This window comes from Prinia subflava, chromosome 11 (assembly GCF_021018805.1).
Source record: "Prinia subflava isolate CZ2003 ecotype Zambia chromosome 11, Cam_Psub_1.2, whole genome shotgun sequence".
Classification (NCBI taxonomy): Eukaryota; Metazoa; Chordata; class Aves; order Passeriformes; family Cisticolidae; genus Prinia; species Prinia subflava.
Genome location: NC_086257.1, coordinates 9,982,896 through 9,997,510, shown reverse-complemented (window position 1 = coordinate 9,997,510; position 14,615 = coordinate 9,982,896). Strand labels below are relative to the sequence as shown.

General features: G+C 38.1%; 1 protein-coding gene across 1 annotated transcript in view; it reads left to right on the top strand.

Moving 5' to 3' along the window:
• COL4A4 (collagen type IV alpha 4 chain) overlaps positions 1-14,615 on the top strand; it is a 62,841-nt gene that overhangs the window by 13,558 nt on the left and 34,668 nt on the right. The window contains exons 5-17 of the mRNA XM_063408636.1: positions 2,577-2,711; positions 3,617-3,661; positions 5,319-5,435; positions 5,934-6,002; positions 6,229-6,264; positions 6,962-7,024; positions 7,477-7,512; positions 7,670-7,711; positions 8,632-8,712; positions 10,123-10,176; positions 11,365-11,424; positions 12,042-12,086; positions 13,114-13,167. Of these exons, the coding sequence (XP_063264706.1) occupies positions 2,577-2,711; positions 3,617-3,661; positions 5,319-5,435; positions 5,934-6,002; positions 6,229-6,264; positions 6,962-7,024; positions 7,477-7,512; positions 7,670-7,711; positions 8,632-8,712; positions 10,123-10,176; positions 11,365-11,424; positions 12,042-12,086; positions 13,114-13,167 (837 nt within the window). The remainder of the gene's footprint in view (positions 1-2,576; positions 2,712-3,616; positions 3,662-5,318; positions 5,436-5,933; positions 6,003-6,228; positions 6,265-6,961; positions 7,025-7,476; positions 7,513-7,669; positions 7,712-8,631; positions 8,713-10,122; positions 10,177-11,364; positions 11,425-12,041; positions 12,087-13,113; positions 13,168-14,615) is intronic.

Genomic DNA, 14,615 nt, shown 5'->3' with positions numbered 1-14,615 from the left:
GAGTCAATTAAATTCACAGGGTAGCAGCAAATGAAGACATTTTATCAACCTAAAGGACATGTCCTGCAAGTGTTTATTTGTTAATTATGATAACTACCATAGAATACCTATGGTGTCTCAGCTTTTTTTCTGAGTGCAATAAAAATCACGTTTCTTAACTGTCCAAAGGATATAGTATGTTTTGAAAGTCTTCTCTTTCAACTCCTGAATGCAGAGCATATACGCTATTAATTAAAAATACTGAAGTTGGTGCAGAGACCTGTTGTCAACAAAATGCATTAAAAGACAAAGTCATTTAAAAATTAGTGCAAAACATCTTATGCTTTTATTTTCCCATTGATGAATGATGCATTTTGCAAGGTAATAGGTAGTTCAGAGAACTAAAAAGCCATAACACTTCCTATAAAGTTAATGGATCAAACAGTTGTATTTTATCACATTATTAGTCTGATTCATTTCAGTTGTACTCAAAATGACACTTTAATTAAAATGGTTGTCCAATTATTTTTTCAATCAAGTATTTAAAGGGCATAATAGCTACCTTAGAAGTACTTCAATTACTAAATTCATTCTAACATACAATGAGGAAGGCACTGCCAGTGGACAGGTTGCAACTGTTCATGCAAGCAAACACTCAACACCCAGAATCCTGACTGTCCATTCACTGTTAACAAGGAACCAAAATCATCAGCTTTTAATACCAGTAGCCCTTAATTTGCATAATATTTTACACTGCTGAAATTCTGTCTCACAAAAATTGTAGCTGTTAGAGAAGACAACATGCTGATTCTGCCCTGGAATTTTTGCCAGTGACTTCTCTGGAAACATGATCAAGCTGAAGTGAGAGGAGTGAGTAAAGATAAATGGAATGTGACTCATATGAGGATTCTTTTTTCAGGTGGTCCTTATTTCTAAGTGTAGGACTTCTTTCCCCAGCCTCTGGACTGAGTTCCTGTTCATAGCTTAAGGGCCAGTGGTCATCCAGCCCTACTTCCACTGCGGCGTGAACCTGTAGAATGTTATTGTCCAAACATGCAGTGAATTACCTTCTCTGTTGCTTTGCTGGTTTGACTGAAGGATGCATATATACATTTTTCACTGCTTGCCCAACTGTCAAATCATACTGATTTTAAAAAGACAATTAGAAAATAAATAAAAAGTAAAGGAAGCTGAAGTCCCTGCTTGAGACTTGTAATTCACAAGATTTTGTCCAGACAGATTCAGCCTGCTGAAGTGTTTACACTGAGAAGCAAGCATTCAGTTATTTTGCTTCCTGAAGCTACATATCTTCTTGCAATCTTCTTGCATTTCCATCTTTTTTTTCTTCCTTCAATCCATTCATAAAAATAAAGATATAGTCTGTTCTTTTTGTGAATACGAAAATATCTTTTACTGCCCTCAAGTGGTCCTAAGGCATATGGTTTTCTCAGGAATGTATGGAGTTGGATTTTGCTCTCTTTTAAAATACTGGGTTATAATTATAATAATTAATTCTATACTATAATAAATTGATTGATTATACATATTGTGTAACTAACATAATGAATTATAGTTATAATTTATTATAATTAATGGATAAAATCTGGAAAGAAAACAAAACAGTGTTCAGTTTGGAAACAGAACAAGTTCTAGGTGAACAAGGATAATGATATAAAATGAAAAAGATATGTAAGAGAAATAAAGACCTGAAAATACATAAATTTCTGTAGGGTTCACATGTGAAGCCTGATTAGAACGCTTACTTTATTCAGCACTTTGAATCTATGATTGCATGGTTGTTGAGCTGCACAGAACAAAAATTGCATCACATCTGAAACAACTCCACACCAGTGTTATAGACCTGAAAGTCCAGTTGGCATGGGAAGTAATTTTGCTTCAATAGAATGTATATTACCTTGGAAACGTTAATAGAAATCTATGGAGATTGTATGGTAACGATGGTACAAATACTCAATTTAGAGCCATTTATAGATAAATTACATTCTTCAACCTCCCAACCCATTCTAACACAATCTATTAAAATGGCTACATTCTGTAAATATGTTAGCTAATAACTATTACTTTTTTCTCCAGGAAACTTCACAAGTTTTAAATGAGCACTAAGATATGAGAGTGATTATGAAAAATGTGAGCTAGAAAAACTTAAGATAATTGACATATCATGACTTGAAAGAGGGAACTCGCTTGATTCTAATTGTGTACAAAGTCCCTTTGTCTAAAATGAGTCCTCATTTTTCTGGTGGGAAAACACAATGCTCATTGGAGTCCTAGGCTTGCAAAAGGTGATACTCAAATTGGTGGAGCCAGGAAGACTTACAGGTTATCCCAAGCATCTCAGAGAGGTTGTCTTGGAGACTTGATGAAGGTGGAAAGAAATTATCACCTTGAGCAAGTTGTTAAACTTGAAAGTTGTGTTCCTACAGCACCTAATGCATGGGGCAGTTTTGCAGGCTGCCCAGCAGCTGTTTTGAATCATGAATATTATGCATTGTAAGCCTTGTTTTCTCCACAGAGTCATCTCTGAATTGCTGTGGGGGTTACAGCAGTAGTCATTCACTTCTTTGGACTCTCTTCAGGGTCAGCCTGGTGAGCTGGGAGCTCAAGGTCCAATTGGGTCCTTGGGATCTACAGGACCAGCTGGTCTGCCAGGGGAGAAAGGACAGAGAGGTGAGAATGGGAAGCCTGGGCCAGCTGGAGAAAAAGGTGATAAGGTAGGAAACACCACAGACAGCTCTTTTAGCTGTATACAGTATGTCATTTAAATGTTGATAAATAAAACAGAACCTGAGTGACCAATAAGCATTTGCCAAACTATACACTTGCTCACACAAAATTCTCACTGAAGTTAATTACAGAAAATTGATTCTTGAAAAAAATATTTCGAGAGATTTTTTGTTCTGTGGATTGCAAAAATAGAATTGTCAGGAGACACAAAATATGGTGAACAGACAGACTCTGATTGTCACATACCATGTCATTGTCCTTAACCTCAGAGAAGGTGTAGAAATATGGAACTAGAAGGAGCAGTATGGTGCTTTTAAAAGTGCTACACTAAACAGAATTTTATTACCAATTAAAGAATATAAATAGCAGTTCAGATTCAAATCTTTCATATCTGTACAATCCCTGGCTCTTGGTACTCCATATTAGTTTAATAGTCTAATTTGACCAATCTCAGAGTGAAATCACTAATGTCAGTATCTCACACACCTGAGATAGAAATGCTGTAAACAAAAATTGTATTGCTGGTATCAAAACAGGAGCATGATTGTGAAATTATGTAAATATTTTATAAGTTATAAGCAACTTCCTGTTCTCTGTCATTTTCTAATCTTTGGAGGATGAATGACTATTGAGTATTAGACATCTGTCCTGTACTGTACCACCTGTTACATGGGTAACTGTTGGCACTAGCCCTCTGCTAGGCCTATAGAAGTTTTTTCAGACACTTAATTTCTGAGAATTATTGCCTTTGATTCATATTTCAAACAAAAATGGTTTTTGTTTCTTGCTATACATATATATAGCTAATATACCACATATTCTTGTTTTTCATTCTTTTGAAGAGTTAATGACCTCATCAACTTTCTTTTTTTTTCATATCACCTGTTTTTAGGGCCCAACTGGAGTCCCAGGATTTCCTGGTTTAGATGGTGTTCCTGTACGTATTAAACAAATGTTTCTTTATAAAAATTACAGGTCTTATAAATTCACCGCAAGTCCTCTAACAGAAGAATAGACTCACTAAATTTTTTGGCTTTACACTTATTGATATAATTTCTCTCAGAAAGTTACATGTTTTGAAAAAATGTAAAATAACTAGGTTAACTTCAACTGTGTTTCCTTTTGATAACAAACACCACCAAACACCAGTGAGGTAAGTAAAGAATTTTCATGCAGGAGTGGGGCACTGAAGGCAGAGACTACCCATGGCCATGGAGCAAGTGCCAGAGCTAGGCTTAAAAGCAGTGTATTTCTCCTCTCAGGCTCTATAGCAGACCGTAGTCTGCTTGGTTCATTCTTAACATCTCTGAAAATATCTCAAAGGATACACTGGTTTTTCTTCAAACATTCTGATCTTTGCTTGCAGTCCTTTTGCAGGAAGAACCTCAACCACCGAGTCCAGTAATTTTAACCTGAATAGGGACTGAATAAGCAAAGTGGGTCCTAAATGTGTCTTTATAAGCATGTGATAATGTATTTTTATGAATGTCTTCTTCGGTGTGAAAATTGGTGAAATAATATCTGCATTTTTCAAAATACTCTACTAGAACAGAATTCCTGTGATGTTACCAGTTTCATATGGATCAAACAAAGTTAAGATGTTGAATTTTGAAAGTGAAAACAAAACCAAAGCTGAGTGGGTGTTGTAGCATCTGCTTGTCAGCTGTCCACATTGGACAGTGGGACTGTTTCCAAAATGCCTTTATAATGTAGAGGTCACAACCCCAAAATCTGGCACAAAAAAAAGGGAGTAGTTCCCAAGAAATGTATAGTCACTTTGAAAAATGTTAATTTAAAAACAATGTCCACAAATTAGACTGAAGCACTTACAGAGAGGAAGAAAGTAGAATTGACAAAAGTATTCCAGGGAAAGGACCAGGAGGATACTTTCTTGACAATTTTTCAGATTCCCCCCCAAAAATAATTTTGGGTCAAAATTAATGTTTTGTCCTTACGAAATTCTGGGAAAAATAGCGTTTTTTCCTCCAACAGGAAGATCGTTCCAAGAAAAATATCATTGCTTCATTGCCCAGTTCCTAATTTTTAATAGAACTAATCCTTATCTGGACACTGGTTAGTTATTGCTAGGTTAGAAAAATCACAGTCTCTGTAATTGCTGTGTTATTGAGTCAAGCTGTGTCCTGTTTTTACTTGTTTTATCCTAACAATTAAAAAACGTGAGGCTGCTTGAGATGACCTTTTTTTTGTGTGTGGGGGTGTTTTTTCAGGCTTTAGAGCCACAAGAAAGACTACAGCTAGAGAGCTAGAGTTTGTATTCTCTGAGAAGATAGAACATTACTTTTTCACTCAAGTGAGGACACAGCCTGGTCCTCTTAGCCAATGGTGTCCCTGTTATATTTGCCATGCATCAAAAATCCCAAGTAAACAAAAGACTTAGCTCATTTGTTCTATACCACAAACAAAATCTATTCAGAACAGAAGATATTTCTAATGCAAAAGAGTATGAAACCAGCCCCCCATGAGAGGTCATCTCATTCATATCTGAGATTTGTTTCTGAAATGTTCTGTTCATTTAGAAAGTAATTTCCCATTAATCATGGTGTATTTCTAATCAGTAATTAACTGTCTTTCAGGGCCTCCCAGGAGGGGAAGGACCCAGAGGCAAGCATGGTTTGGATGGCTGCAATGGCTCCCGGGGAGACCCAGGATTTCCAGGAGAGAACGGTTACATGGGACCACAGGGTCCTTATGTATGTGAAAGGCATTCCTGCTGTACATGTGCATTCCCCCTCCAAGCTAACAGCTCTGAAAGTGACTCCCACACTGTGGCACCAGCTTTACAGGGCTGCACAGGGAATTCCCAGGCATTCTTGCTCAGGTTAATGGGAGTGAAACACACTGCCGTAACAGATTAAGCCTGAATGTGAAATAAGCTCCTATATCCTTGAAGTACATATAGCTGCCTTGAGAGTTGAATTCTGGTTTGTTTCCCCAGAATGTAGCTACACCAGCTGAGAAGGAGTAGCTTGAAACCACAGTATCATTCCTGAGTACTTGAAATTTCTTAAAAACATTACTAGTAGGGACATACATGAGATGACTTGAAAATAAGTGGAAGGTTCAACAAGCCTAAGTCCTGTTACACTCTAAAATTTGGTACCACTTTTTTCCATATATGTGCTCTGTGCACTCCTAAGCTTTCCTTCCAGTAAGTGGATCACGTTTTTAAAGACTCTTTTTCTTTAAAGGGAGTTCCAGGGCAAAAAGGAGAAAAAGGAAATTCAGTGTACATTTCACATTTTGGAAAAGGACTTCCAGTAAGTATCTGATGGTGAAAAAAATCATCTATTGTAGGAAAACGTGTATGGTAAATGTAATTTTTCCATTACTCCTCACTAGTTAATAAAACTAAGTTTAAAAAGCAACCAAACAAACCACATATACAACTCTAACAGATAGTTTATGGTCTTAATATCTGTAAAGTTAGAAAATACCCACAAGAAAGCTTGAACTGATTAATTTGCTAAATGACTGTCATTACAGGGAGACAGAGGTGATCCTGGACCTCCTGGCATGCCTGTAAGTATAATCAGTGGGTTCTGAAACTGCTTTTTGTCTTGAAGATCTTCAATTTTTTCTCCTTAGTATGGTAAGAAATATTGGGGTTTCTCCCTGCCTGCCTTGAATAGCAAAATTCCAGAATAAAGTCTGAGAAGCATCAAGTCTGTATAGTCTGTTCCCATGGCCAGTTTGTGCTGGCTGAAGGGGAGTAGAAACAGATCATCCTCACCTACATTAGCTGTGTGTGGAGCACCTGTTGCCCCAGTACTCCTGAATATTTTATCTTGAAATTTAAGATGTGAAATCTTCTACAGTATCTGAGGGGTCTCCCAAGAGTAAGTAGCACTCAATCCTATTCCAGCCATAAGAATGTGAAAGAGGAGACAGTTTAATGTTGTTGCTGAATCACATTCTTGATGGCTCTGGGTTCCTCTTGTTCACTGATGGATTGTATCAAGTCCCTGCACAGTAGTACAATTGCTGACAAAGTGAACTCAGTGCATTAATAGCACAGAACTGGGCCTTGTGCAGTATTACCCAGAAGCTGGTGCTGGGCTGCTCTAGTCACAGGGAGATTTCAGGCATGGTGTAAGGTTTGGGCTGTGGGTGGAATCCAGTGGCCAGTAGGCTGAGTCCAAGGTGTGTTGGAGGGTTTGTGTAGAGAAGGACAAGCTCTTTCTGTGTTCACAAAAAGACCTTTTGCTCTCTGTTCCAGGGACCTAGAGGGTCAAGAGGTGCAATGGGCCCATCTGGATACCCAGGCCCTCCAGGCTTGCCTGTAAGATCACCAGTTACATAGCCTTGCCTTAAGATATGCATTCATTCTTGTCTGCCCATTTTAGAATTTGCCTTAATGTGAATCAAAGCCTAAAATAATTTTTGGGGCAGGTGATAAAATAGAGTTTTGCTTTACCTTATGAGTTTGGAAGTGGAGGAATCTGTTCCCATGTCTGTGTGAACATGTTTCATCCTTGCAGTCTGTGGTCATGAAGAAATGCTCCTAGTGCTCTCTCCTTAATCCCTTTTCCCAAGGCCACCTGTGGGAGACAGGAATGGGAAAACCAGAGGTCAGTTCTCCTGAAAACAGTGACCAAGTGAAGTAAATTGCACTTTGGAATAGGTACACCCCAAGGGAAGAATCTGCCTCTAGGTCTTATATGCAAGAGGAAATAATTTTCAAAAGCTGTCTCTAAATCAGACATGTTAACTTGTCTTCATTCTCTTTTAAAGGGTATTCCAGGTTACCCTGGTTTGCCAGGTGAACAGGTAAGTAATAACTTCTGAAGCTGTTAGTGAAATAGTAATTTATACATCTATTTGAAATGTTCTTTTGTTTATTTGTTATCAAGTTTTTCAGAAGAGTTACTTGATTAAACTCTAATGCTAGTATTTTCTGATCATGTGTACATTCTTTATCAATTAGGGAAATCCAGGGATTGGAGTGGATGGACAAAAAGGGGAGCCGGTAAGGAAACAAATAATATTAAATATATTATTGCTGTAGATTTAGAAGAATAACAGAGTCTTGTTGGGTTCCCTGAAACCCATTCATTTGTGGCTTTTTGCTAATCATGTTAGAACAGAAAAACTTATTGAATCAATTAATTCTGAGCAGAAGTGATTCCTGTAGTGAGCTGCATGCAGGAATCAAGCACATTCTGAAGATTTTGAAAAGCAACAATCAGTGTTACTTAGCACTTACATACATTCTGAACAGACACTGCCTAGGTAATCACAACAGTATTTGTGATTACTTAGAGACAGGGGCTGGAACAGATCAGTCCCTGAATCTCACCTCTTGCTAAGTGCAGAACATATGTCAAGGAAAGGGTGTGAGAAGCACATAATAATAATTCCTTTACCAGCCTCCACCTATATTAGCATACTCAGGATATACAGAACCAATGTGGAATATTTGATATTTCTTCTATGAATTGGTCCAATCAGTTCTTAGAATTTGTGCAAGTGTCTAATATACCCAACTTTCCATAGCAAATCAATAATTTCATTTCACATTTACAAAGTCTTGTGCTCAAAGGCTTTGGTCTAGAACATGAGAGACTCTATGTACACATAAGAGATTTGACAGTCCTGTAACTACTGTCTCCACAGCAGATTCGGAGCAGGAGCCAGGCATTCTCATTTATTTCCTTAGCTGTAACATTATTTTTAATGACTCAGGAGAACGGGAGATTAGATTGCCAACCTTACTCATCTGAGCAGATGGTAAGGAGGCTTACAGATCTCAGTGTAAGCTTTTATCTGCAGGAACTCACATTTTCAGTGAGTTCAGAAACACGCAGTGCTGAGGTACAACAGGAAAACAAGCTGAGTGTCTCTGAAATACTGCATGGAACATCTCTGCTGGTGTTTTGGCTTCCACAGGGCGACATCGGGATGCCTGGGCCACCTGGGTCACCGCTGCTAGTTGGACCTCCTGGAGCTCACCTGTTCAAAGGACAAAAGGTGTTATTTTGTCATTGTATTTAACACTGCTCAACTTGGCAAGTGCAGTCCTGTGATGTAATTTTTTGCAAGGATGGCATAAGACCTATCTTTCTGTAAGAAACCACAAGCTGCAGCAGAATCCCGTGTTCAGCACCTTTCCTACAAGCTTTCAGGAGAGGACTCCTCACGTGTACTTTAGCTCATGTTCTGGAGGGAAGACTGTCCTGATGCAGAAAGGAGATACTGCCCTTGCTTTGGTTTTCTTCACTTTTTGTCATTTGCAGATCATATTTCAGGCATCTTGGCAAATTTGATTCCTGTGCTATTGAATCTTTGTGACTCTTAACTAATACTTTAAATTTCGCATATCACTGGCAACTGTACCCTGATCTACAGTTTTGAACTAACCCTAACCCTCCTAGGGTGCTCCTTTTAATATAAAAATTGAGTGTGATTTTGTTGTCAATTTTTATTGCAGATTTTATAACAGAATCATAGAATGGTTTGGGTTGGAAAAGTCCTTAAAGATCAGCTAGTCCCAATCCCTCTGCCATGGGCAGGGACACCTTCCACTAGACCAGGTTGCTCAAAGCCTCATCCAAACAGGCCTTGAACATTTCCAAGAATGGGGCATCCACAACTTTCCTGGACAACCTGTACTTCTTCAACATCACTCCTACCATAGCTACAGCTGAGTGGCTTAGAACATTAGAATGTTTGTAACCCATGTTATTTTTAAACAAAATCTGTGTTACAGAGCCCTGTATTGTTACAGAGCCCTCTGCGTCCTCAAGTCTGATTTCCTCAAATACACAAATGAGAAGGTGAAGCTGGCGTTGCCAGCTCCTGCAGCCTCCACTCAGGGAACCAGTAGATTTCACATGTTGGACCTTGGGCTTTGATCATGCAAATGGCTGCAATACAGGTGCACAAAGAGAGGAAAAGAACCAAAAGAACTTCCATAAACTCCCCACCTTTCTAGGAAGTGGGACATTTGCTGCTCTACAACACAAGAGAGCAGCCATGCACCCCATTCAGACTGGGGCTGTGCTTAAAAGTGTAGATTTATGCTTGTGAGTACTTGCATCAAACCAAGAACAGCAGCAAATTAAAAAAAGAACTACTGTCATGCATGTTTGTAGGAACAAAGCCCTGATTTGCAGATGCTTGGAAGTGAAAAGATACATGTATCTCCCTCCACAGTCATTATGCTGGTTTGACAGCATTAACAGAAATAAAGATAGGCACATAAATGTTTTTCTTGCTTTTTTTTTTTTTTTTTGTGTCTAGAACACCTAAAGAAACACACCCAGTGCTTAAAAAAATCATTTAAAACTTCTAATTCAGAGTAAGACTTAAGTAAAGTTAACCAGCACATAGCCATATCCTGCATATTAATGTATACAAAAACTTTCCTTTTGTATGTAGGGCCAAAAAGGATTACCTGGGGTAACAGGATACAGAGGGCCACGTGGACCCAAAGTAAGTAATGGGACTTTTTTTTCCATGGTGCTGGCAAAGTCCTTCTGTGGTTATTATGTCTAAAGCACAGCATTTTTTTTTGTTTTTCTGTGAAATTGATTCACCACCTAAATCAGTGTGAAAACAAAAATATTTCAAAACCCCTTGGAAAATCTTTCTGAGTCTGTTTTATACATACCTATTGAGTGTTGCCTGGTAGCAAAAGGTCAGGGTTGTTGCCAGTTGGGCTGTTGACATAATGGATTGGAACTGTGAAGAAAATACAAGTAGAGATTATTTTTCCTCAGGAAGAGAAACAGAGATGATGTGAATGTGTCCTTAATGGGGCATAATGTATATTTACCACAGAAGGTTGAACATAATGGGGCGTAATGTATATTAACCACAGAAAGCTGAAGAAAGGCTTTAACCTGACACTCTGGATATCCCCAAGGGTAGAGAAGGCAGAGCCCCCTGTTTGGAGAAAGAGTTGCTCTTTACTCTCTGTTGTACATTTTGTTTTCTTTCTGTCAACATGATCAGTTTAAACATTGAGGTGCCAGACAAGGAAAATCCATAGGCAGGAAGGTACCAGATCTCAGAAAAACAGAGGATAATTGGAGACAAAAGAATAACTCTAGTTTATGTTAAAAACTTATTTAGCTTTGTAGCAGAAGAGAAGAAATAAGAAGCACAAACATCACATTTCTGAGTTGCAAGTCTAGCACTTTTTCAGAAGTTCATTTTCCATCACAAAAAGTCAACTGTTAGTTGGCACTGGAAAAGAGAACAAAGCTAATCTTTTTCCATCAGATTTACATTGAAAAAGATAGGCTTTATATGCATGCTCCAGTACTAGTTGCCTATGTAGATGATCCTACATGCACTTGTTAGTCAGAAGCAGGAACAGAGAAATCAACTGAAGCAGCTCAAATGATGCCCAGAACTTAAAAAAAACCAAACCAAATTCAACTGCTGAAATAATGTGAAGCTTAGAGAAGAGGCCAGAGCAGGTTTCTCAAATAGCTGGAGCAATTTAGGCACTGCTGGTGGTGCTGTGTGAATCAACCCCAGTGACTGAGCCTCACAAGTGAAACAAGATCCACTCATGTAATGTACACATCATTTAATAAACATGCACAACTATTAAAATTTATGGCACACTTCACTGAGCATCTTGGTTAAAAAAAACTATTTTGACTGCTCTAGGGCATGCTTGGGAGAGGAGAAAAGGGTGAAAAAGGCCTTCCTGGATTCCCTGGATTGCGGGTAAGAAAGTTGTACAATAAATTGTATCACAAATTCACTATAATTAGGCAGTTAAGTTAATTTGCAATTTCAAAAAAGACTTTAAGGATTTTTTTTGACTAACCTGTCATGCTTCCTGTATAGAATATTTAGGAGACTTGCCCTGGGACTTACCCTGTCTCAGACTTTAACATAAGCACATACAGACTTCCCTTGGAAAGAAAGTAAATCTGTAGGGTTATCCTGTAAGTATTTAGACCAGCACAAAGCTTCTCTGGAATAGCACAGTACTAACACAGTAATTTTAATGTTCTCCATACGTGTTGATGACAGTTTTTTACAGCAACTTTACTTGTACTTGATTTGCTTAAAAGTGCTGAAGTGGAGCAGCATTCCACTACTGTGCTTGATGTAATATGGTAAAAAAATTAAGTGAAAACCTGACTGGCTTGCTTTGGTCTGTAGTTCTAATTCTTGTCCATTTCTCACAGAAACTATTTGCAAAAACTTTGCAAAGTTGTTGGAAGATATCCCAAGTAATATTTATCTATGTAATATTAACTGTCAGCAGTTCTGAATAGGTTTAATTTTAAATAAGATTTTACTGTTTTAGCTTACAGTCTACTTGCTTTTATTAGGGTCATCCTGGTTCTTATGGACCTGCAGGTTTTCCTGGAATGAAGGTATGAAGGCAGAAAGGATAAGCAGCTCCCTAAACAGTGGGATCAGTGAGATTTTGTTTTCTGTGGATTTGTGCAGATTTGGAATTTCCACATACTTCACAGCTCAGATTGCATTCCTTCTTTTGTCTTCTGCTACCTGTTGCCACAGAAGCTGTATGAACTCTGTGTCTTTGAATTTCTGCCACTCTTTGAAATTTGGCCAAAATTTGCTAATGGAATCTGAAGTTTTAAGGAGGAGGAGAAGTCAGTGGGACACACATACAGCATAATAGAAAAGTTATGCAGCATGTTAACTTTGTTTTTCATGGTGACATTATTTGTGTAATTTGTGGTGCATGCATGTTTTGTTCATGTTTCTGGCTTGAGAATTTCTAGTGATGCTAAGTCTGCTAAATTTTACTTATGAACTTACAACGTCTTACTGGAATAAAGAACAACAGATGTTTGTGTATAGATCTGTATCTTGCCCAACTCTAATTAAGGTAGTGATCATGCTGTTCATAAATCTCATTAATGTATAAATATTTGCCTCTAGAGTTATGATCTAGGTGACTGTTTTATCTGCAAAAGTACTTTTCACTTTGTTTTTCGCTCCTGCCTATCTAAAGAGTTTGAGAACTGGCTGGATGAGTATATCAGAAAATCATAAAAAGAGAAGAGAGCTGATGTGCAGCTGCTTTCCAAGCAGTAGTTTAAGAGAGTCATACAGCAGACAGCAAACCAATTTCAGCTGTATTAAGCAGACAGTCTATCCGGGTTTGCTGGTATGTATTCCAGCTTATTCTGTGCCCCAGCTTTGCTGAATCTGCTGAGCACTGTCTGAATAACCTGGCAATACATGCTGTGAATTTTCCAACACAGGAGAGTCTGTGAAACACCACCTCCTGTACAAACCCAGTGAATTCTCTGAAACAAGCTGTGGACACAGTTATAACATGACAGTACTGTAGGACTATGTTACTGGGTTTTGCTCAATTAATAATGTCTTAACAGATTAATCAAATTGTATTTATGCAATCCTTTCCAGGGTGAAACAGGATTTGCTGGTTTTCCTGGACAACCTGGCTATCCAGGCATACAGGTAAAAAAATGACCACACATTCACACCCCACTCCCCTCTGTGCCAATATTTGCTCACAAATGTACCCAGTTATCAGGCCATTTCCCTTTATACAGTCATAATTTTTTAAAGATTTACTGTTTTCATGATAGCTATATTCATCACCATGGTAGTAAATAGAAATGTAAGAAAACATTCCTAGCTAGTGCATGTAAGACTGGGAATTCTATTTTATGTACCATAGGAATTGTTAATCCCAATAGTTACTTGTAAGTATACCAGGATAGCTACCTAATCCATGAATTGTAGTACTCTGCAAGGTATTCGTGGTTGAGCTGCATTCCCCAGGCTGGTATGGGAGGTAAAGGAAGCTGCTATTTAGTTAATAGTATGATCCTATAAACAAGGATGAAAACTGGCCCCAAATGAGGTGGAAAAATTCCATTCAGATGGGCCTGTTTGCTTGATTTACCAAAATCTCTTGGCATGAGTTCAATCTGTTCACTTAAGTAGTTATCCCGAGATGTTTACCAGAGTGGTAAGGAAGTGGACTCCTTCACACCAGCTGTGTTTAAACAGTTCCTACTTTGGCTCACTAAGGGGACACTAACTGCCTTTCCTTTTACAATACCTACTGCTTTCCATTAGGGATTAGAAGTGTAGGTGTCACATCCCAGGGCTAAGCAGTAAAACAGAAAAATATTTAAAGTGTGGTAGAGATGCTGAAAACAATTTCAGAAGACCCAGGTGTCAGTCTAGTGACATTTCAGGACGAAAGTTTATGGAATTTTCTTCTGCAGGCTGCAGAACCAATGAAATTGTGACTAGTGGATCATAAAACACAGCTAAAATACAGTAGAAAGCACACAAATATAAAGCAACAAACAGGTTTTCAAAGCATATTTACAAATGAGAAATGACAAGTACGTAAAGTAAATGAGTAAAAGTACAATAAAAACATCTGGCTTAGTCACAGACTTTCAAAGTTAGGATTGGCAGGAGAATGCTAGACCAGCTTCTTCAGCCAAGGTGTTAATTATGTGGTCATACCTAGGGGGAAAACACAGATGTTACTTTTCCTCCCCTTTGGTTATTATCAGCTTCACAACACTGTAATATCATTTAGATACTAATTAAACTGAAACATTGCATATCAAATTTAAACAGAAAATTCATTGCAGTCCAATACTCCCAAAACCTAGAATCAGATCTTAAGTATTTTGTTGCTAAGAAGTTCTCACCCTGATGTACGTATTTAAATTTGGGGCCTCATTAGCAAACTTGAGACAAGACATGTTATAGACAGAACAGTGCATTCCTCTGACTCCATCGATTAGCCCACAGCCTGAGCAGCCATCAATTAACAATACAAACAGTAAAAAAATCACGATTAATTGTTGGTAGGTTATGCTAGGGAAAGGGTTGAAGTCCTGCAGTAATGAATCAGAAAGATGAAATTACATTTGCTA